Below are 24,562 nucleotides of genomic sequence, written 5' to 3' on the forward strand. Positions count from 1 at the left end.
ATTATAAAGTTTCTGTAAATTTATTTTTTAAAAATTATAAAGTAGTTTTTCAAAATCAAAATTTCCTATGAAAACAAAAAATGCCACCTGTAAAGTCTTTCTCTAAGATTTTAGTACTCGGTGCAGTTGGTGTTGGTAAAACATCCATTATCGAGCAGATTGTTTATGGCAACTACAACCCTGAAAAGGTATTCATTCATATTTTTTCATTTTTTTTGTTTTTAAAAGCCGTTTAGTAAAATAGTTATAAATAAATTTGATAATATGTCAGTTTAGTAAAATAGTTATAAATAAATTTGATAAAGTAAAAAAATGTTTAAGTTGTTATTTTTTTAATTAATTACTGTTTAATTTAACTTTAAATTTGCAGCCTAATTAGTTTTAAATTTTATTTGGAATAAGGTTATTTTTTAAAAAATAAATAAAAACTATTTCATACACAAAGTTATAAATATATTAGGTAATGTACTCAACTTTAGAAGATTCTTATGATGCATGGATTGATGCAGATAAAGGACAAAAGGAAAGAATAAGAATATATGATCTCAAGGGACTGGTATTTAGTTTTATATATTTTCATTGTTTATTCTTGTTTTAAATACTTTGTCTTTAATACATCTTTATATTTATCTTAAATATTTTTAGGATTATGTCAGTCCTAGCTTGCCTTCACATTATATACAGATAGTTGATGTAAGAATTATTATTTCAGTTAAACTGACCATTCATCCATTAACGTAATTTAACTAAGATTAATAATATTTTTTTAAATTGTCACCTTGTTGCATGCTATGATGCATTATTTTAAAACAATTTTTTTTAAGTTGAATCCCAACTAGGGCTGTCCCAAAGGGGGTGTAGGGGTGTCCCAACCCCACCCCCCAAAGCTGTCATATAAGCATTTGAGTTGGCACATTCGGCAAGTTTTAAACTATAGTTGGCAAATTGCAAATATTAAGGACCTTTTTTTTTTAATGACCCTGATCCCAACCACCTGTTAGTTAAAAAAGATATTGTGCCAAAAAAAAATTTGAAACCCATTTTAATCCCGCTTTTACAATTTATTTCTCAAAACCCTTATTTTTCAAAACTAAAAATCTAAATATAATAAATCTATAAATATTCCTATCGTAAAAATTTATATCAATTTAGGCCAAGAAAAATAACTTAAACTGCACTAACTTCGTATAATTTTAGGGTATTTGAATTGAGTAGCGCTTGCGGTTGAATAAAACTCTTGTTCATCATTAACAAAAACAATGCTTATTTTTGGAATTATTTATTTAAAAAAAAATTAAAAAGCATTAACAAAATAATTTTGTGTCAAATTTTTACTTAAGTTATAAATAGTTTTTACTTAAGTTAAAAATAGTTTTTACTTAAGTTAAAAATAGTTTTTTTAACTTAAGTAAAAACTTAGAAGAATTTTAAAAAAATTAAAGATACCACAAGCCACAAGCTTAAAGTGATGCCACTAATCACATGACCTAAAGTCATAAGATCAATATCAAAGACATTTTTATTTGAAGATAAAAAAGGTCTTAAAGAAACTTTCTAAAATATAGTTTTTCACAAATGAAGAAATCATTCTTCATTTTTAATACAGGTATGATTAAGATATTAAATTTAGGAATTATTGTTTAATATATTTTCAACGTAATTTAATTTCAATTTGAAAATTTTTTTTTGTAGTTTCAAAAAAACAGCATCAAAAACACAGACCAGATAATCGGTTGTTTTTAAAAAATACATATTTAACTCAAATCGGTTGAAAATGAAAAATTTTAAAATAGGTCGAAAAATAAATCGGTCAAAAACGAAAATGTCATAAATCGGTTGAAAATAAAAGAATATAATTGGTTGAAAACAATTTAGGCCTCAGTAGGTTACCTGAAAATTAGTTCCACTTTTTAGTGAATGTTCTTTTTGTAGAACAACTTCGTAGATGGATATTTTTGTAGGTCTAACTATTTGACATGGAAACTTTAGCACTGTTAAGAAAAAATAGTTCCACCAAAACTTGGATTAGTTGTGCTACCACAATGAAATGATGTCAGAATGTTCTAGCAAAGCAATATAACCTCAGAACTGCATAATTTTTGCTGTAAAGAAACCCTAGATAAAAGGAGGATATGATGGCAGCACATTTTATGACTTGCACAAGGTTTGCTAAATAATATATTCATTTATTTATTTTTTTACCGAATTTTAGATTTATCTACATCAATTTGTTACCTTGGCTCTTTTCCCTCTGCCTGTGATATGTGGTTACATAAAGATTTGAAATTAGATAATAAAAGAAGTTACATAAAGATTTGAAAGATTGAACTTATTTTTATTAATAAATTTAATTTTTTTATTTTTCTAAAATTATTAAATTAAAATTCAAGACTCAAATTAAGTGATCGCAAATTGTGATATCTGGCAATACTTCAGGTTTTTAAATTTTTATTTTTTTAAAAATTGTTAACTCTGTTTCTATTATAAAACTTAATAGGTTTTATTCAATAAAAATTATTTATATTGATTTTGAAATTATGATAAAGAATCTCATTATAAAATCATATTAGTAGGCGTAGTATATATTTATTATAACAAAAGTAAAAATATTTAAAGTTTGTCAGATTATAGATAGCATTTGTTAAGCTCAAAATACCCTACTGCCCTGTAGAGTTTGCCTTTTTAAGCAAAGCCTAGGAAAAAACAAACTTCGACTTAAAAATACCCTGCTTGGGGCTTTTGATTGAGAAAATGCTAGAGATGGTGTCTCAATAAAAATACTCATCTTGGGCAAATGTTAATTGCATCCAGCTACTGTCTTGTTAAAGGCTTCCTAGGCAAAGACTTAAGGGGTAAACAGATTCTATCTGTTGACCAGCTTCGCACTTTTTCTTAATCTATTAGGCTGGCATAGATGTATTTATATAAATTGTTTCCAGTTTAGAATGTTGAATGGTGGATCTTTTTGACTCGTTGAATGGATTTTGCTTGTGTCTCTGTTATTATTACTAAGCAACTCATTCTATTATCTCCTAATGAGGGTTCAACACTAAAACTCAGTTTTATGATTCTGAGGCCGACTGGTAGACAGGTTACCTGAGCTCTGTGGTAGCTCTCACTGAGGCTGATTCCATCAACAGCTGTAAAGTGTCACACATGGATGGTGTCCCAGTTTGTACTTTTGGTGTGCATTGTCGAGACCACATTTGGAGCCCTTTGTTACAGCTTAGGGTTTATTAATAGTAATGAGGCAATTGCTTCAACTATTAAATAGTGTACGGAGTACTATCTGTGCTTTGTGTCAAGTTCTTTAACAATTTCAAAAATAATAAAAAGTACCAAAAACTATAAAACACAAAGAACCATTGTCATCACCAAATTCTCTAAATCTATAATTCACTAATATTTGTGGCCTTCGAAGTAACTTTTCTTCTGTTGGGTCTTATCTTTTGCAAGTTCAACAGATCTACTTGCTCTTTGTTAGACTAATTTAAGTTCAGCTCTCTTATTTTGTGATCTTAGTATTGATCTTAGTAAAGACTCTAATAATCACATGCATGGCCTAGGCATTTACATTTGTAAGAATTCACTCATTTGTCGAGAAACTAGATTTAAATCCACAGACTATTCTTTTATGTGCTTTAGCACCACTTACTCTATTGCCTTTCTCTTTGTTCTGTATCGCTCTCCTTCATCTCCAGACTGCACTCTATTTGATGTTACAATCTCAAAAATGGGTTTCAAGAAAAAAAATTTTTTGCATGAAATTGTTTTACTCGAATATTATTTTTTGTTTTTCAAATTTCTATCTTGTTATTTATCTTTTAAAACCCATGCTGACATTTAATAATAGGAATGCTTTTTTTAATTTGATTTGTTTTATTTATAGTTTAAATTATTTCCTGGTTAAAGTTAAAGGCTGATTAAAGTTTAGATTTTGCTTCAGAAAAGTGATGTATCTAAAAAAATGAAGGAGGACTTTGTAACACTTGTGTTTTGATGTGTTAAAAAATTTATAGTAAGATCATGCTTTTAACTGATCTTTTCAATTTTTTAAAATCAGTTTAAAATAGTAAAGGAGCTCAAGAATTTATATATGATGTTAATAATAGTTTACTATGGAGTCTGAATCATCATTTAAATGACAAATACTTCGTTGTACAAAAAGTTAAAGAAGGGATTCCAAAAATATTTTCCTGAAGTAACCATAGCTTGTTTTACAATAGATCTTTGTCAAGATGAAACAATGATTTATATATAAGTCTCACACTTTACTACATCAGTCCAGATTTTAATTTGATATTTTGTTTCATTGCTTGCTCACCATTCACTGGCATGCTATGACTGATTGCATTAATCCTAGACTCTTTTATTGTGAATTTAAATTTAAATATTGAATGCCCCAAGATTGCACTAATGGCAATGGCAACAACATTTTTTTAGCTGTTAAAGAAAGTTACAAAATTAAATCAAAATAGCACTACAATGATTTATTATAGTAATATTTTTATTTTTATTTTGTTTATTATTTATTTATTTTATTTATATATTTTTATCTTTTGTGTTTATCGTTTATATAGTTGGAGGTGTCTTACTTTAGCTCATTTGTAATTTACTTTATATGTATGTGTGTTCTGTCTCAACCTCTGACATGGTGTTGATTCACCTGTACGTTGCTATCTGTATGTTTGTGTTCTGTCTAAACCTCTGTCGCAGTGTTGGTTTACCCGTAAGTTACTTTATATATGTATGTTTTGTGTTCTGACTGAACCTCTGACACAGTGTTAACTCACCCGTAAGTTACTTTATATATGTTTGTGTTCTGTTTAAATATCTGATCCAATGTGAGTTCAGTAACTAACTAGTGACTCTAACTATAAACGCTCACCTTAGTTAGGGGCATGGTGGCTCTAAAAGGCCCATGCAGGATTTTATTTAAAAAGTTTCACCATGTATGATGGATGTTAAGACCCATACATACATACATACATACATACATACATACATACATACATACATACATACATACATACATACATACATACATACATACATACATACATACATACATACATACATACATACATACATACATATATATATATATATATATATATATATATATATATATATATATATATATATATATATATATATTACTTATAAAATCACCAAAAAACTGACCTTATTCAAATAAATCGTTAATGCACACCAATAAGTTAAAGTATTTAATCCAAACCAACAAGTTTGTAATACTTTAAAGCTAAAATTGGTAACACTGCACTGCAGCATTGATTTCACTTTACATAAATACAACTTTGCTGCTAAGTTATGGTAACCAAATACGATTTGTATTTTATTGCTTTTTCCCATTAACACAAAATCAAAGATTTTTGTTTTATTATGTAATGTTATATAATTTATTTTATTATAATATAAATTGTTTTGGATTTTATATTAAAAAAATTTAAAAATTTTTTTTCTCTTGAAATTAAGAAGTTGTTTTTTATAGATAGTGTATGCATTTTTTGATTTTGCATTTTGCTAGCATTTTTGCATAGCATAAACACACAACAGCGCTCTAAAAATGGTCTTGTAATTGACATACTTTAAAGATAAAAAGTTTTTATACTGTATTTTATTGAGCAGTTACTTAATTGAAAAGTGTTTCATACTTTTTTTAAATGTTATTTAGTTGTTTTTTCATTTTTTAAATAAATTAAAATTTAAAAAATGATAACATGATAACATTTTGCAACTTTTTTCTCCAGAAAAATATGAAAAAACAGAAATCCGGATAGGAAAAGAAAGAAAAATTTCAAGTTAAGTTAAAGATATTGCAATCATGACAAAAAACTCTTCCTGGATTCTTTGCATCATCATCAAGTAGTTCTACACCTTGTGATTCAGTAAATAACTGAAATCAATTACATGCGAGTTATCTAGTCACAGTGATCCAGTTTACTTTTCAATTTCAAAAACATCAGACCATATTAGTATTCATTACCTCCAAACATTGGATAACATAGATGATAAACTTTGGCAAAGGCCAGCAACAGGATAAGAGGTAAGTTTTATTTACATTTTAGTGACTGGACGCTGGTTAGACCAAACTGGCAGATCACACCATCTACACAACATTAACAGACATAAAGTATTGGTCGCCCACTCTGCAGCATTAGAGGCATTATTTATCTCTTAAGCAGGATAATCCACTCTTCAATTTCTAGAAAATGGCATTAAAACAGTTATGGATCAAAATGGTTTTGTGTTAAAAAGCATAATAAAAGCCTTTCATACTCTTGTTATCATGGCATGGACATCGAAACAAAAATGCTACCGTCATTTTGCAACCTTATTTCCAACATAGAAACATCCAAGCCTTGTTAAAACTTCTTATAGCAATGAATGATGACAATGAAATTGAAGATAACAAAAAATAAACTTCAGATAGCGAAGAGCACTTAATGATAGAAAATGACTATAAAACAGGAGCTCATAGAGAAAAGAATCATTTTGTGCACCCTTGTATGCACGTACAAGTAGTTTTTTTTTATACTTTATTATGTGCTTAGCTATTTTGATCAGTTTTAAAATTGGTGATTGTTATTTTTGCATAATTTAGGTATATTCTGCTATGTAGAGCATTAGGCGGATCATTGCCAATAAAAAATATGTTTCACATATACCATCACATTTTGACGCTAAGTGTTGATATTGATGAGTGTGAGCGAGTATTTTCCTCTCTTTAACATGTAAAAAACAAATTAAGAAACAAATTGACCCAGGAACATACACAAGATACATTACTATGTTTCTACAATGCGGACATGTTAGAGGAAATCCCTTTAGATAAGATTGTCAATATATTTGCTGCCAGAATCCATTTTTTATTCATGTAAATTTGCTATATATGTATATATAGTTCATAATAGAAAGTTTGCATATAACATATTTTCTTAAATGTACTTTTTGCACAGCCTTTATCCTTTTTTAACCTGGCTGAGGACAGGATGTTGCGGAGTGATTGCTTTATTAACGCTGCTTTGTGTTAAGACTGTCCTGAAATAAATAAATAAATGTAGAACACTATGGGACATTTATTTCAAGTCGAAATAAATGCCCTGTTAAGTTATATATAATTATACTTTTAAATAGATGTCATTTCAACAATTGTCATTTAGTTATTTGTATATGTACAAAAACTGTTTAAGTACATTTAGCGTAGCAATGCTACGTGCATTAATAGAAACTAATTATTATAAAAACACATTGTTTTCTTATAAAACAAGTTTATATCAATTTTGAAACGTTACAAAAATGCAAAACATGAACTAGATACTTAGTTTATATTATGATATATTTTTGGATTTATTTTTTCAATTTTATGTTTGATAAAAATCACAAAAGAAACCATAATACATCTTCAAATATCTACTTTGTTTTCTGAGCAATGTTGTTAGAATTATTATGCAAATTACTAATATAATTTGCTCAAAGTTGAACACTCTAAATCAAGCGATTAATTAAATTGAATTTGTGCAGACGTAAATATAGTAAATATAAAAATATTTGTGGATTTTTTTTAGAATGTCGGAAAAAGTAAAACTTACCAAAAGGCCTATATTTAGATTAAAAAGTGCCAAAAGGCCAATATTTAGATAAAAGTGTAAAAAGCCCATACAGGATTCCCGCATAGCCTCTGGAGCTACCACGCCTCTGACCTTATTCTCTAGTATTTTGTTAGATGAAATGTTTTTCTAATGCATTTCTAAAATACCTTATTGATTTAAAGTAATGTTTACAGGAAGTAACTCCTTTTAACTACTCCAGGTCAGGTCTGGTTCAGGATCATCGCAATTACTCTGCTACTGGTATAATGTAACCCAGTACTACCTACTCCATTTCTTGCTGCCTTCTAGGGTTTGCTTTTTTTAGGCAAAGGCTTGGAGAAACAAACTCTGATTTAAAAATTCCCTGCCTTAGAGTTCTTGATTGAGTAAAGGCTAGAGATGGTGTCTTAATAAAAATACTCACTTTGAACAGATATTATCTGCATCCACCTAATGTCTGGTGAAGGCCTCCTAGGCAAAGACTTTAGGGGTAAGCAGAATATTCCTGCTGACCAGCCTCAAACCCCTTTTTCGTCTAGCGTAAATGTAAACCTGTGTTACATTATTTCCTGCCTAGGATGATGAATGCTGGATCTTCTTGACTCTACTCAGATTTTTGCTTGTGCCTCCTTGATAGTGGCTATGCAACTCTTCCTGTTATCTTCTAACAAAGGGAACAGCTCTAAAACTCAGTTTAATGGTTCTGAGGCAGGCTGGTAAGTTGGCAGTAAGGTTTCCCGAACTCTGTCAGGGGTTATTCAAGGAAAATAATTTGGGTAGTGGTACCCCCTGTGTCAGTGCCTTTCCGTCAGGAAATTTGCTGTTTGTAGGCATTTTTTTGCAATAAAAATAATATTTGCCATTAAAAAAAAAAGGTCCTCAATTTCTGAATTTGGGTAGTGCCCAAATATGGTCGGTGCTGTCAAAAATGGTCTAGAATAGCCCCTGTCTGTGGTAGCTCTCAGAGAGGCGGATTTCATCAAGAGCTGTAAAATATCAGAGTAAAAATAGTGCCATGTTGCGCATGGATGGCATCTCTGTTAATGTTTTTGGTGATGTAGATCAACTGCATTGTTGAGGCCACATAAGGAGCCCTAAGTTGTGACAGTTTAATTGTTGGGACTGAGACAACTGCATAGCTCATTGCTCAGGAGGCCATGCTTTATCTATGAATGAGTCAAGTTCTCTTTAAACTTAAATCATCCCAAAGGTTACCCAAAATATTAAACATAAAAAGCCATCCCCACCACCTAACTGTTTTAATATATCTTTTACAAATTTTTGTGGTCCGCAAAGCAACCTTCCATCAGTTAAATCATACTTCTTACAAAATTAACCTGACTTGCTTGCTTTTAGTGAGACTAATTTAAGTTCCGCTATATCTTCCTCAGTTCTCAGTGTTAATAGGTATCCTTGGATTCGCAAAGACTCCAATAACTCTGGTCAACAAAGTTTTTTTCAGCTGATATAATTATGTCTCTCTAGTTATTTCGAGCATGCTGAATCCAAAAATTGCATTAGGTTTTTATCCTATATGTCCCAATTCCTAAGAATATTCATAAAAAACTTTTAGTGTAAATGCTGCTTTTCGTATAAAGAAATATAAAACATGACATGAATTAGATATGGTTACAAGTGTTTAGAAATGATGAGTGAGCTTGGACTGTTGTTTATGAGTCTCTTGAGTGTCTCTTTTTAAAAACCAACATTAATTGGCCATCATAGCTTCATTTCATTTGCCTTGTTACCTCTTCTCCATGGTCCGAATCTCCTGATGAAACCTTTTACCATGTTTGTCTGAAACTGCGCCTAAATTTTCTGGGAAAAAGTCAAGATGAGAATCCAAGAAATGTAGCTTTAACAACATTTGACCACCCAGTTCTTGATAATGCTTCACAAGACTTTCCACCAGGTTCTTGAAATCATCTGCCCTGTTGTTTCCCAGGAAATTATGAACCATGGCTTCAAATGACTGCCAAGCATTGCGTTCAGCTGGTGTAAGAGTTTCCTCAAATTTCCTATATTTTAGGAGTTCTCTTATTTGAGGCCTGTCAAACACACCTTTTTTAATCTTTGCCTCAGAAATGATTCGAGAGAACTTTGTTTGGATGTATTTAAAATCAGCACCGTTTTTATTCATTGCTTTTACGAAACATTTCACTAAACTCAATTTAATATGCAAAGGAGGAAGCACAATTTTCTTCGGTTCAACAAATGGAATGTGTTTTACGTTGTGGTATCCTGGGCTAAATTCTGTATGTTTGGGCCATATCTTTTTCACATAATGATTTTTAGTGTCTCAGCTATCCCAGAGGCAGAGAAAACACATATACTTAGTGAAACCCAATTGCAGTCCAAGCAACAGGGCAACTACTTTAAGGTCACTACAAATAATCCACTTGTGGTTGCCATAGCTAACACAGTCAAGTACAGTTTTCATTGTCTCGTAAGTTTCCTGCAGTCCCACTGCATGAGCTATTGGAATGGAAAGATATTTGTTTCTAATATGAATTAATACTGTCTTTAGAGAGTATTTTGAGGAGTCGATAAAGAGACGCCATTGATTAGAGGAATAAGCACATCTAAGTTAAGTTAACAATCCTTCAACATTCGTACGTAAGGTGATACTATTTTTGATGAAATATTTTGAGTATCTTTCATGTCTGTTTCGGTAAATGGTCATTCTGGTGTCAGGTGTTAACAAGTGCCGCTCTTGTAGTCGAGAACCTAGAACCTCAGCTTTCAATTTTGATAGATGTAAGTCTCTGGTTAGATCCCTTCTGTTTATTAATAAAATGTGGAGCTGATTCTGTTTCCGACATAAAGTCATCATTGTCATTTTCTTTGTTTGATTTGTCTGATGTATCTGGAGAGGGCAAGAGGTTGAATACACTTGGTGGAGTTGGAATATGCAGACTATCACTGTGAGGTACTGGTAACTTTGCTGAATCACATTCGATATGTTATTTTTGTCCTTTGTCTTTAGAGAATGTCCTTCGATTTTTATTGAACAAAAATAGCAGTTGGTGCTATGATCTAGTGGCTCTTTCCATATCATAGGAATGGCAAATGGCGCGCCAGTTGGTTTTTTTCCATCCAGCCATTTAGTCAAACACATGTAGCAGTTGGTGCAACTATACTGAGGCGCCCATTTTTTGCCATGATTTCTCACCTTGAATCCAAAAGTTTTATTAGCACCTCTTCACTCTGTCACCTTTCTCTTTGTTCTTTATCGTTCTTCTTCTTCCTAACACTGAACTCTTTTTAGATGTAATTTCTGATCAAATTAACCATGCTCTCTCTCTTTACCACTCTGCCATTATTGTTCTTATTGTTGACTTTAATGCTCATCACACTGAATGACTTGGCTTTAACGCTACTAAACCTGAGGGCACTAAAGCTTATAAATTCTGCATTTCTCTGTCTCTTACTCAGATAGTTAACTTTTTGACTTGGTATCCTGACAACCCTAATCATTTACCTTCACTCTTTGATTTATGTTTGGTCCTTAATTTGTGTCATGTCTCTAACCCTAGCTTGTGTTCAGTTTTTCTCCCTCAAGTGGTTCTGATCATGCAATGATCTCTATAAATCTCTCATCTTGTACTTCATCTTCGTGTTCACCCTATCATTGCGCTACTTACTACTACCCTAAATCTGACGGATTCTTTTTGTGATTTTCTTCATGACAGTCCTTAGGCTGATGTTTTTTCCTCTCAGCTGTAAAATGTGCCCTCAATGTAATCTCCTGGATTCAGGTAAGAATTGAAGCTTTTATTCCTTCTCGTTGGTTCCAAGCCAAGCCTCGTTCTACTCCATGGTTTTCACCCTCTTGCGCAGCTGCTATATCTAATCATAATCATTTTTTTCATCATTTTCAAAAGAACAACTCTCTTGAGAACAAACGCATATTCATTATTGCAAGAAATTTATGTAAAAAGGTGCTGTCTGATGCTAAGCTCCGTTACTCTCAGTTTACTAAATCCTGTATCTTATCTCAGAAGTTAGGCTCTAGAGACTTTTGGAAAATCTTCAACAGGGTCATTAACAAAGGTAGATCTAACATTCCTTCTCTCATTCATGGGACTGATTTTGTTACCTCTCTTAAGGATAAGACAGAACTATTTGCAAAGAACTTTTCTTCTAATTCAACTCTCAAATCTTATGGTCATTGTCTTCTCTCCAATCCAATTAAACAGGTTACCCCATTGTTAGACATTCAAATCACTCCAGCTTCTGTTGCTAAAGTTATATCTCAATTAAACTCTTCTATGGCTCGTGATCCAGACAAAATTCCTGTCATAGTCTTACAAAATTGTTCTCCAGAACTCTCTTCATTTCTTTCTAAACTATTTAATAAGTGCTTGACTGAATCTTGCTTTCCTGTTTGCTGGAAAATGGCATCTGTGGTTCTAAATTCCAAAAACTCCAGAGAAAATTCAGATCCCTCCAATTATAATTTGATCAGTCTTCTTTCTGTTGCTAGCAAAGCCTTTGATCAACAAATTTCTCACATCTCACCTTGAGTCAAATAACTTACTGTCAGACAGTCAATAAAGTTTTTGATTCTCTTACTCTACAACTAACAACCTTACATCTAAAGTAGCTATATTTGCTGATTACTCAACTTTATACTGTCTTGACAAAATATCTTTTCTTTTTAATTGCTTAGAAAAGGCAGTTGATCTTGGATAGATATTTCAACTGAAAATGCAGTAATAAACAGAATTATGTCCTCTGTGGTTCCAACCATCCACCTGGTATTATTTTAAGGGCTCCCTTAGAATGTTCATTTAAGAGTTAAGTCAGCCAGGTCATTAAATGGATTATCTTTTCAATAAAGCTACTCCACTATACAAAGAGGCATTAAAAAAATGGCATATTGTGTTTTTGAAAAATATAAATACAGATAACTTTTTATCAACAACTTAAAACCACATTACACAATGAATTTATATTAACTGGAGTGTGGGAATACCACAATTATATTTAATTTAACATTTTACATTAGACTATTTTATAAATTAGATTAGTAAAATTTTTTTACGCTGTATTCTTGCCATTTTTTTTGATATTATCTTCACTTGTAAGCTGCATTTAAAATCATCAAAGTTGTGTTTCTTGGGATTATTTTTGGGAAATCAGCAAAAAAAATTTAATAAAGGGGGGACTAAATGGGTAAAGGGAAATAGTACCAAATTAATAATCAGACAGGATTGTTTATTTAACATATGAGAGTATGTGAGAATGTATATTAAATTTTTTTAATTAAATATTTAAAAGTGTTGAAAAAATATGCTTAGTTAAAGCATATTTTAAATTTGAATTTGTGTATTGTAAGTAATTTACATAAAATAATTTCAGATCACTTAGAATGTTTATTTTTTTAAATAATTTGAGTAATTTGTAAAATTAATTGTGAATTCTTTAGAATAAGGATAATTTTAGTTCAGTCATTTGTTTTTGTAATTTTTTAAAAGTACTTGTTTTAATGTCTGCATTTTTGTCATTAATTCAAATTTTTTGTTTAGTAGGTTTTTCAAATCACTCCAATTTCTATTGCTAAAGTCATCAATTAAACTCTTCTACAGCTTGTGGACAACATTCCTGCCATAGTCTTATAAAAGTGTTTACCAGAATTCTCATCAATTCTCTCTAAACTATTTATCAAGTGCTTGACAGAATCTTGTTTTTCTGTCTGCTAGAAAATAGTATTTGTGGTTCCAATTTTTCGATTGCTTAAAACAGGCAGTCAATCTTGCATCTGATCTCACTTCTGTAACAGATTAGGGCTTGCAGTGGCTTGTGAATTTTTAATTCCAACAAAACTCAGTTAATTATTGCAATCAATTTTTGCAACTTTTTGTTGATATTTCTAAACTAATGAATGGCAACCCTCTCATTGAGTCCTTTTCTTTATGTCTTCTTGGGTGATCGTTTACTACTGATCTCTCATGTAAACATATATATAATCGATTGTAAAGTAAACATCTGCTAAGGTTGCTTCTCTTTACTGTGCTTGCCATTATCTTACTCTTGATTCCATTCTCTACCTTAACAAATCTCTTATTTGTCCTTGTTTGGAATACTAGACAAGTTCTAAAAATGCATTGTAAACATAGCTAGACCTGCTTTATTTGCCAAGCTTGAGCCTCTCTCTCATCAACATATGGTTGCTGTTCAAGGAGCCATCATCTCTAGTTCCATCAATCAAAACTCATTTTGCTTGACTCATCATTCAGCAAAATCTTTTTACTGTATCTTTCCCTACATGCTCTAAAAACTTTTATTAGTTTTTCAATGCACTTTAACCCTTTGGAACTCTCTTCCATCTTTATATTTTCCTGACTCATATAGCCTACAAATTTTAATTTCAAAAAATCTCCTGTCAACTGTTTCCTTTCTTCTTAACTCTGTTATTTGTTTTCTAGTAACTCAAAACTTTTTAGTGGTTACTTGCAGTCTTATTGGGAGTGAATTTGAATAAATTAATAAAAAAACTCAACTTTTTTATTTCTTAGACAGGGTGTTATGCTGATGTTTAGTATAACTTAACTATTTTTTTCTTAGACAGGGTGTTATGCTGGTGTTTAGCATAACTTCAAAAAAAAGTTTCACATTGATTGAACAACTTAAAAGTGATATTGAAAAAGTTAGAGGAAAAGATGTATGTTCTTTTTTTTTTTAATTTAAAATTGTTGTTTTATTATTTAAAAAAAATTTTTTTTTTATCCCTTTATTTTACTTTTAGTTTCCAATAGTTATTGTTGGAAATAAAGTTGATCTTTCAGATTCACGTGAATGTGACCATGCAGTTATAAACAAATGGGCTAACAAAGAAAAAGGTTGTATTTTTTTCTTGTGTTCTTTTTTTTTTATTGCATTGAAATATTTTTTTACAGACCTTTAACATGTACAGCCCTCGGAATCAGGGTCGACTTTCGGCAATACCAATCTAACTCCCTACCTAAAAGTGACTGAAGTTGGAAATTTTTTGCCAGCCTTGATTCTTGTTAAGGTGAAACCTTTGTGTTAGAAATATAGTGCTGAACTGATGCTGACTAAACATAGTTTAATGTCGTCAATTTATTGCTGACCTTATTTTTTCTAATTCCAAGGGCTGACTAGCTTTTTTTATTTTATTTTATTTTTTTATTTTGAATGTTTTGTTCTGTTCATTTTTTTTTAAACTTTTTATTTATTAAAATTTTTTTAGTAAAACTTTTTGAAGTACTACCTATGAATCGGAATACATTACAAGAGCCAATCACTTTCCTAATAAAAAAAATTGCTTCTGGTTACGGTATCTCTTTTTTATATTATATAGAAATATAAGAAAATAGTAACTTATGTATCTGTTTTTACAGAAATCTTTTGATCTACACTTTCAATGATTTTTTTTTGCTGAGCATAAAAAACAAAAACAGAAAATTTTTAAAAATTGATCAAATTATTACTGACGTTTTTTATGGATTGACATAAAATGATAATCCATAAAAAAAAATTAATGCTAAACAAAAAATGTATTTTATAAATATGTATGTATATGTATGTATATATGTATGTATGTATGTATGTATGTATGTATGTATGTATGTATGTATGTATGTATGTATGTATGTATGTATGTATGTATGTATGTATGTATGTACATATGTATGTATGTATGTATGTATATATATATATATATATATATATTATATATATATATATATATATATATATATATATATATATATATTTTATATATATATATATATATATATATATATATATATATATATATATATATATATATATATATATATATATATATATATATATATTATATATATATAGTCTCGCATGGTAGTTAAAAAGTTTCTTTCATAAACTGTAGTTTTGAAGATAGCTCTAATAAACCAGACCCGAAAAAGTTTGAAAACTTAATGAAATTTTTTTTTTTTCCTTAAATGATAGATTGTTTTCCCAAACCAAACCCTCAGTAGATGTAGCGGCATTTCCTTGTAGCAGCAGGCTATAAGATAGTTAATGTAGCAACACTTCCTTGTAGCAGCAGGTTATAAGATAGTCAATGTAGCAGCACTCCCTTGTAGCAGCAGGCTATAAAATAGTGAGTGTAGCAACATGATTTCTGTGCATGTTTTAAAAATATATTTTTAAAACATTGCACAGAATGTTTTAAAAATATTAGACAATTAAGCTACATTTATTTTTATCTTTAGGTATAAATATATTTATAAAGACAATTTTGTAGCTTAAACAGTTAATTCTGTGAAAATCATGGCTAAGATTCAGCAGCTTAGTAAAGAAGAAAAAGCATGCATTCAACATCTTGCTAAAAGTGGTATGTCTCATGCAGACATTGCAACAACTTACATGGTTGAACGCACTACAATTTGGCATGTTGTAAAGCAGGTTATCCCCCTGTCTCCTAAAAAGAGGTCTGGACGTCCTAGAGTCACTTCACAGCGTACTGACCTCAGGATGGTAACAATGGTCAAGATGAATCCTTCAATAACCTCTGGTGACCTACAGAACAGCATACCAACACTTTCTAATGTCTCAAAGCGCACAATCCGTCACAGACTTTCTGGGGAATTAAACTTACCTGCATGAAGGCCATTTAAGAAGCCATTAGTAACTGAAAAGATGAGAAAAAAGCGCATTGAGTTCTGCAAGAAGCATCAAGATTGGACAGAAGAGCAGTGGACACAGGTGATGTTCAGTGATGAGTCCATGTTTTGTCAGTTCTCTGATGTTAAGCTTTTTGTTCATTGACCAACTAGTTCTAATCCTACCAATCCTAAATACACATGCAAAACTGTGAAGCATTCGCCTTCTGTAATGGTGTGGGGTTGTTTTTCTGCTCATGGCCTCGGAAATTTATACTTTTTGCCCAAAGGAGAAACTATGAATGCAAAAAAGTACCTGTTTTGGATGAATCTCTAATCAATTTCATGATTATTCATTAGTGCAGAATTTTTCAACACGATTCAGCACCATGCCACACTGCAAAGTCTGTGAAGCAGTGGCTTGGATCAAAAAACATACAGTTGCTTGATTGGCCTGGAAATTCTCCAGATCTCAACCCAATTGAAAATCTTTGGATGTTAATCAAGAAGCGTGTATCTGCTATGAACTTCAGTTCATTAGATGGTTTAAAAAATGCTATTTGTCATGTATGGTGTACAGAAATTGCATCAGGACTATGTGAAAATCTTGCCAAATCCATGCCCAAACGAATTAGTGCTGTGTTAAAAAACAAAGGATATCCTACCAAATATTAATAGTACATCTGTTTAAAATGATTATACAATGTAATTCAAATAATTGAACTTGTTTTGGGTGAAAATATAATATTTTTGGAAGTATTATTGTTTTTGGAAGTAATTATGAAAAGTAATTATGATGTTGCAAGACTTTTTGCATTTGTGTACACATTGCAAATATTGATTTGTGTAAAATTGTGTCTTGTTGCAAGACTTTTTGCCAGCACTGTATATATATATATATATATATATATATATATATATATATATATATATATATATATATATATATATATATATATACATATAAATGTACAACTGTGAAATGTAAAAGTGTGTGTTTCGATAACCAGTGTGACATCATGCTGAAATACCCTGTTGCCGGGAGCTTCAGTTCACACATCCACTATCCTTTCTTCATCTTTACTATACTTCAGTACACTCCATCAACTGAAGGTTTGGGATGGGACAGCAATCTTTTTTTTCAATACCCTTTCTTATATTGATAAAGCCGTATGCTATAAAGATTAACTAGTTAGCAATTGCAAAACTAGTAAGCAATTGCTGATCTATATGCCCTTTAGTATGTATATATATATATATATATATATATATATATATATATATATATATATATATATATATATATATATATGTGTGTATGTATATATATATATATATATATATATATATGTGTGTGTGTGTGTGTATATGTGTATATATATATATGTGTGTGTGTGTATATATATATATGTGTGTGTGTGTATATATATATATATATATATATATATACAGTATCGGACAAAACAAGTGCAACCAAATAATGCTAATTCAGTTTCTTTATATAAAAGTGCTGCATTTTTTCAATTTAGAGAAATAACTATGTAACTGTTTAGAGACAAAGTTCTTCAAGTTTTATTCAGCACAAAGTTCATTATTTGTACACGAAATTTAATAAATTAATCAAAAGTATTAAAAAAAGTTGATTTCCTTCTGGACAAAACAAGTGCAACTCGACAAAATGTTGACCAAGCTGTATTTCGCTATCAATATTTCGTGGCGAATCCTTTGTTGTCGATCACAGCCTTGCATCTTCGAGGCATAGATTTGATCAGGTGATCAATGAAACTTTTTGGAATCGCTGCCCAGGCCTTTTGGATTTGTTCAAACAGTTGATCCTTATTAGGAACACCTTCAAAATTAATTCTGCGGTTGACAATCTCCCACAGGTTCTCGATAGGGTTGAGATTAGGAGATTGAGGCGGCCAATCCATCACCGATAGGTGGTTGCTTGAAACCACTGCTTGACTACTTTTGCAGAGTGTTTCGGATCGTTGTCTTGCTAAAAAACCCATTTTATTGGCATAATCCATTCAGCATGAGGTAACATAACATCTTTCAGGATAATTTTATACATAAAACGGTCCATTATTTCATCGTTTCAATGTATTGGACCTAGACCGTTAGCAGAAAAACACCCCCAGACCATTACATTGCCTCCACCATGCTTCATGGTCTTAATGTAAATCGAGGCGTTTCTCGGCCGGTTGACGTAGACGGCAAATGCCATCGCTCCCAATGATGTTGAACTTCGATTCATCACTGAACAGGACAGTTTGCCAATTCTGCACATTCCAGTCAGTATGAGATGTAGCAAACAAGAGTCTTTTCTTCTGGTTTTTTAGTGAAATCAGCGGTTTCTATGCAGGGCGTCGAGAAAACAATCCGGTTTCAACAGCACGTCGTCTGAGTGTTCGGTCTGAAACAGGCAGCTCTAATTGCTTTTGTATCTCGACTGATGATATCCAGGGATCCTTCTTGACGGATCTGACGATCATAGAATCCTCTCTAGAAGTGATGGAATGCGGTCTTCCACCTTTGTTATCTGCTGCCAACTTCCCCGTAGAACAATATTTGGAACATCGTCTTGATAGGGTCCATTTTTTCACGCCATATTTATCACAAATACTTTTTTGTGACATTCCACTTACGTAATCGCCAATAATTTTCTTTCTTAGTTCCAATCCAAAACTGTCGGGAGTCATTTTTGCACTTGAAGTCATAAAAATAATAAAAATAAATAATCACGCTTCTCAAGGCTTACCGTGTTACATTTACCTTGTGATGATACAATAATGCTCTGTGGAACACAACGTCTTGGTTAGATGTGGACTGTATTGATGTAATGAAACACTTGTTGTATTTCACTTCTTCGATAAAACACTTTGATAAAACTCGCTTCGATCAACTGTCTTAATAATACTGACTGATTGACTTCCATATACTGACTGAATTACATTTCGATTTACATGTCTCTTATATAGTAAAATGAACCTGTTCTGGAAGATTCAAGATGCCTTTTTTTGATGCTTCTGGAAGCTTCTGGATGCGTCTGGATGTTTCTGAATGTTTCTGGATATTTCTGGATGCTACCGGATGCTTCCAGATGCTTCTTCTGGAAACTTCTGGAAGCTTCTGCATGCTTCTGGAAACTTCTGGATACTTCCTTTAATTATTAAAAAACTTCCGTGACGTTGACACGGACCAGACTTAAGAAAATGAAACAAACCAAAAAAGTTGCACTTGTTTTGTCCGCTGCAAAATGGCACTTTTCAACGAAATTCTGCCTGTGTGCTGTCACCTGTCAGCTGAATTCTCATGTCATGGCATGCTAAGACTCTAGACTCCTGAACTGTTTGCTGTGGTGTTATATAGTTCGTTTCGTTTTTAAGACATGTAAAATTAAGAACACTTTTTACCATTGTTCGATGTTGGTTGCAAATGTTTTGTCCAATACTGTATATATATATATATATTTATATATATATATATATATATATATATATATATATATATATATATATATATATATATATATATATAAAATTGATTTTTTGACGAGATTGAATAAAAATAACTACATGATTTTCTCTACTAAAAGTTTCATGCATTTTGCAATTAGTTTATTCTTGTATTCATGTAGCCGTAATTCATGTAGATTCATATAGTCGCAATGGTGGTTTTGTGTAAGTATATATATATGTATATATATATATATATATATATATATATATATATATATATATATATATATATATATGTATATATATATATATATATATATATATATATATATATATATATATATATATATATATATATATATATATATATATATATATATATATGTATGTATATATATATATATATATATATATATATAAAATCTCAGAATAACAAAAAACAAAATTGATGTTATTATGTAAATGTTATGAGATTTTTTTTTTTTAATTTAATTTTTAAAGCAGTGTTTAAAAATTCAGAGTTAGTAAAAGTTTTAGTTTCTGATGAAATTTAACACTTGTTCAACAATGTTTATTGTATATATGTTAACAAAATATAAACTATCAAGGACATTTTTTTTAAATGTTCATTTAATCATCTCCTGCTCCTTTATAAAACTCAAAAATTTCCAGTATTTTTAAAATGTTTTAATGAAGTGAGTCAATTAAACCATAATTTTTGTTATTTGATAATGGTTAATTAAAATCAAATCAATTCAGTATTTTCAGTGACACAATATATTTCATATTTTCATTAATTTTATGATCTTATTTGTTATAAGATATGATTGCTTGATATTTATTTAATTTTTTTTTATTTTTATTCAAATTCACTCCCAACGAGGCTATAAGCAACTACTATTAAGTTGGGAGTAACTAGAAAACAAATAGTAGTTAAAGAGCAAGGAAATGGTTAACAGGAGATTTAAAAAGTTGTAGGTTGTATGAGTCAGTAAAACATGAAGATGGGAGATAGTTCTAAAAGGTTGAAGTGCGTTGAAAGAGCCAGAGACTTTTTTAAGCACTTCAACATAAATGTTTTTAAAATATGGAGGGACAGATACAATAAAAAGATATGGCTTTGCTGAATGATGAGTCAAGCAAGAATGAGTTTTGTTTCATGGAACTTGAGATAGTAGTTCCTTGAACAGCGACCATGATAGTATTTGTAGAAAAGAGAAAGAGATGTAACTCTACCTCTATGAGAAAGAGGCTCAACCTCTGCAGATAAAGCAGGTCCAACTACAATAACAATGCGTTTTCAGACCTTCTGTTGAAGAGAAAGTGCATCATTAAAAGAAGCAGTTTAATTATGACAACAGTATTTCGGACAGGAACAAATGTAAGATTTGAAAAAGTAGAGAATGGAATTAGGAGTAAGATAATGGCGAGCACAGTAAAGAAAAGCAATCTTAGCAAATAACTTTGTAATCGATTGTATATATGGTTTACACGAGAGGTCAGTAGTGAACAATAATTCAAGAAAACATAAAGAAGACTCAGGACTCACTCAGAGGATTGCCATTCTCTATTATTAGCAAAAGTTCTCTATTAAAAAAAAAAAAAAAGATCTCTATTATTAGCAAAAAGTTGAAAAGAGTTGAACCCATGGAAGCCAGTGTCGCAGGTTTTTTAAAGGAGATGAAGCCGAAGTTGTTCAAAAATTATCAGCTCTTTGGCTATAACTCAAATTCTCAATTCAATTTATGAATTTTGTAGATTTTGACATCTTTCTTTTGACATCTAGTCAACTAGATGTCAAAAGAAAGATGTCAAAAGAGTTCTTTTATTTAGAAGTTAGTTTTAGCCTTTTAAATGTTTTTAAATTTATTTAAATGTAAAAATGTAATTTAAATTTACCAAATACCGAGAAATACTGTAGAGCGATTCAAATTTACGTCGAAAGATTTTAGTAAATTTGATGTTATGACTTCGCAATCGCAAATAAGAAATGATAAATTGAGTTTAAAATAACAAATAATAAATAATGAACATATTAATTTTAAATGGTATTTCACTATCTTAAAGTAAATTTGGTATTATCAATTTCCAGTGACACAGTAATGTTTTCTATATATATATATATATATATATATATATATATATATATATATATATATATATATATATATATATATATATATATATATATATATATATATATATATATATATATATATATATTTATATATCTATATATATATATATATATATATATGTATATATATATACATATATATATATATACGTATATATATATATATACATATATATATATATACATATATATATATACATATATTTATATTTATATTTGTTTATATTTTTATATATATATATTTATATATACATTTATATTTATATATATATTTATATTCATATATATATTCATATTTTTATATATATTTATATTTATATATTTCTATTTATATATATATTACTATATATATTTCTATTTATATTTATTTATATATTTTTATTTATATATTTATTTATATATATTTATATTTATGTATTTATATATATTTATATATTTATATTTATGTATTTATATATATTTATATATTTATATATATTATATTTTATATTTTTATATATATTTATATATATATATATTTATATGTATATTTATATATATATTTATATATTTATATTTGTATTTATGTATATATTTATATATATATATTTATATTTATATATATATTTACAGTTATATATATATATTTAGGGAAAGTTAAACCAGATGTAAAACTTATGTTTCGAAGAACTGGAGGGATATTTATATTTATATATTTATATTTATATATATATTTATATATATGTATTTATATATATATTTATATATATGTATTTTTATATATATATATTTATATATATATTTATATATATATTTATATTTTTATATATATTTATATATATAAATATTTATATTTTTATATATATTTATATATATATTTATATGTATATATATATATATATATATATATATATATATATATATATATATATATATATATATATATATATTTGTATTTATGTATATATTTATATATATATATATTTATATTTATATATATATTTATAGTTATATATATATTTATATTTATATATATATATATTTAGGGAAAGTTAAACCAGATGTAAAACTTATGTTTCGAAGAACTGGCGGGAAAAATTCGGTCAAAGATGCTGATGCTTGAATGTATCAATTATGATGTTAAAATGAATTTGTTAAAGGTACAAAATTTGCTTTCAAAACTTCATGAAATGGTTGCTTCGGTCATAAAATGATGTGCCGTTAATGCATATGTTGTTGACAAAGAAGAATCCAAATTAAATTGTTAACTTAAATGTCTGAAATATGACGTTTTTTGTTTTATTTACTAACATGACAATATAAAGTTGCAATGGCAACTTATTTTTAAATAAACATGTTTTTACTGAAAGAGCTTTTTTTTACACTTAATAAGTAAAAGAAAAAAGCGATTTTTATTTATCTATTTTTTACTATTTTTCTATTATTTATTTAATTTGCAAAATCGTCAAATAATATAAAAAATTTTCTTGTGCCAAGCAAACGATTTATTTTTTGTATAGTATTTCTCGGGTGTCCATGAGCTCTATAAATGTTGAGTGACATATTCTGCAATAAAAATATTCATTAGATTTAATGACTTGGTATATATATATATATGTATATATATATATATATATATATATATATATATATATATATATATATATATATATATATATATATATATATATATATATATATATATATAAATAATAAGGACCCCGTATTAAAAATCATTATACATCTAATTAAAAATCATTATACATCATAAGTTATACATCTAGTCATTGTCGACTAGATGAATAACTTATGCTGCACTAGCTCTTATAATTTGTAATGTTGTTTGATGAAACTCTTTTTGTAGGTGATGTCAGGATGCGCTGACAATATTTTTGCGCTAAAGTTGATTCATGTGTAGCAAATGGTTTTTCCCGTAGAATTTGTTTTATGGTTTTTACGCAGATATAAAAAGTTATAAAAATTTTTACGCAGATTTAAAAAGTTATAAAAAAACTACCAAACAGAACACGAGATATTGCTGAATCTTTTAAAAATTTTTAGTATACACTGGGCATTTCTATGTTTTTATCAAGTGCTTTTGATACAATTGAAATTATAAAAGTGTGTGTGTGTGAATCTTTCGTACTATCTGAAATTCAATATCTTTAAGCAGCATGTTGAAATAGCTGCATTTCAACATAGCTCAAATAACGAGATAGCTAAAATAGTATTTAATTATATAGCAAAAAACTCTTTAAAAATTCATTTAAAAGTCATTTAAAATTTAGTAATCGAAATGTTATTGTATGAACTGAAGAATTCAAACCGTAGATACTGCTTATAACAGTTTTCTTCGGATATTCAAAAAGCACTAGGATAGAGGTTTTTCGGTGGTAACAAAAATTATTAAAACCAAAACATTTATAAACCCCTGCATTACACCAGGAATAATGAAATCATCGTCATAAAAAAAAAAAAAGATTGTATGAAGTATTTCTGAAGAAAGAACTTATGAATGAATTAAGGTATATAAAATATATACAGATCATTTTGAATCAATTGTAAAACTTTCAAAGAAGTTATACTATTCAAATAAAATAATAAAATTCAAAGGCGATACTCACAAAACGTGGTAAGTCATTAAGGAAGTAATGGGAAAAAAAATACTTAAGGTAAATAGTTTTCCAAATAAACTTAATTATCATATAATTAAGTTTATTTGGATAAACTTAATTATCAATATAATTAAGTATAAAA

General features: G+C 29.1%; 1 protein-coding gene across 1 annotated transcript; it reads left to right on the forward strand.

Annotated features, from left to right (window-relative positions):
* Nucleotides 1-23,306, forward strand: LOC101235056 (NF-kappa-B inhibitor-interacting Ras-like protein 1). Its single transcript, XM_065812637.1, has 7 exons — nucleotides 1-188; nucleotides 461-556; nucleotides 646-693; nucleotides 14,188-14,280; nucleotides 14,365-14,458; nucleotides 14,830-14,916; nucleotides 22,852-23,306. The coding sequence occupies exons 1-7, from the start codon at nucleotides 81-83 to the stop codon at nucleotides 22,926-22,928; spliced, it is 603 nt and encodes a 200-aa protein (XP_065668709.1). The 5' UTR covers nucleotides 1-80; the 3' UTR covers nucleotides 22,929-23,306.
* The last annotated feature ends 1,256 nt before the right edge of the window (nucleotides 23,307-24,562 follow it).

The sequence above is a fragment of the Hydra vulgaris genome, chromosome 12 (assembly GCF_038396675.1).
Source record: "Hydra vulgaris chromosome 12, alternate assembly HydraT2T_AEP".
Lineage (NCBI taxonomy): Eukaryota > Metazoa > Cnidaria > Hydrozoa > Anthoathecata > Hydridae > Hydra > Hydra vulgaris.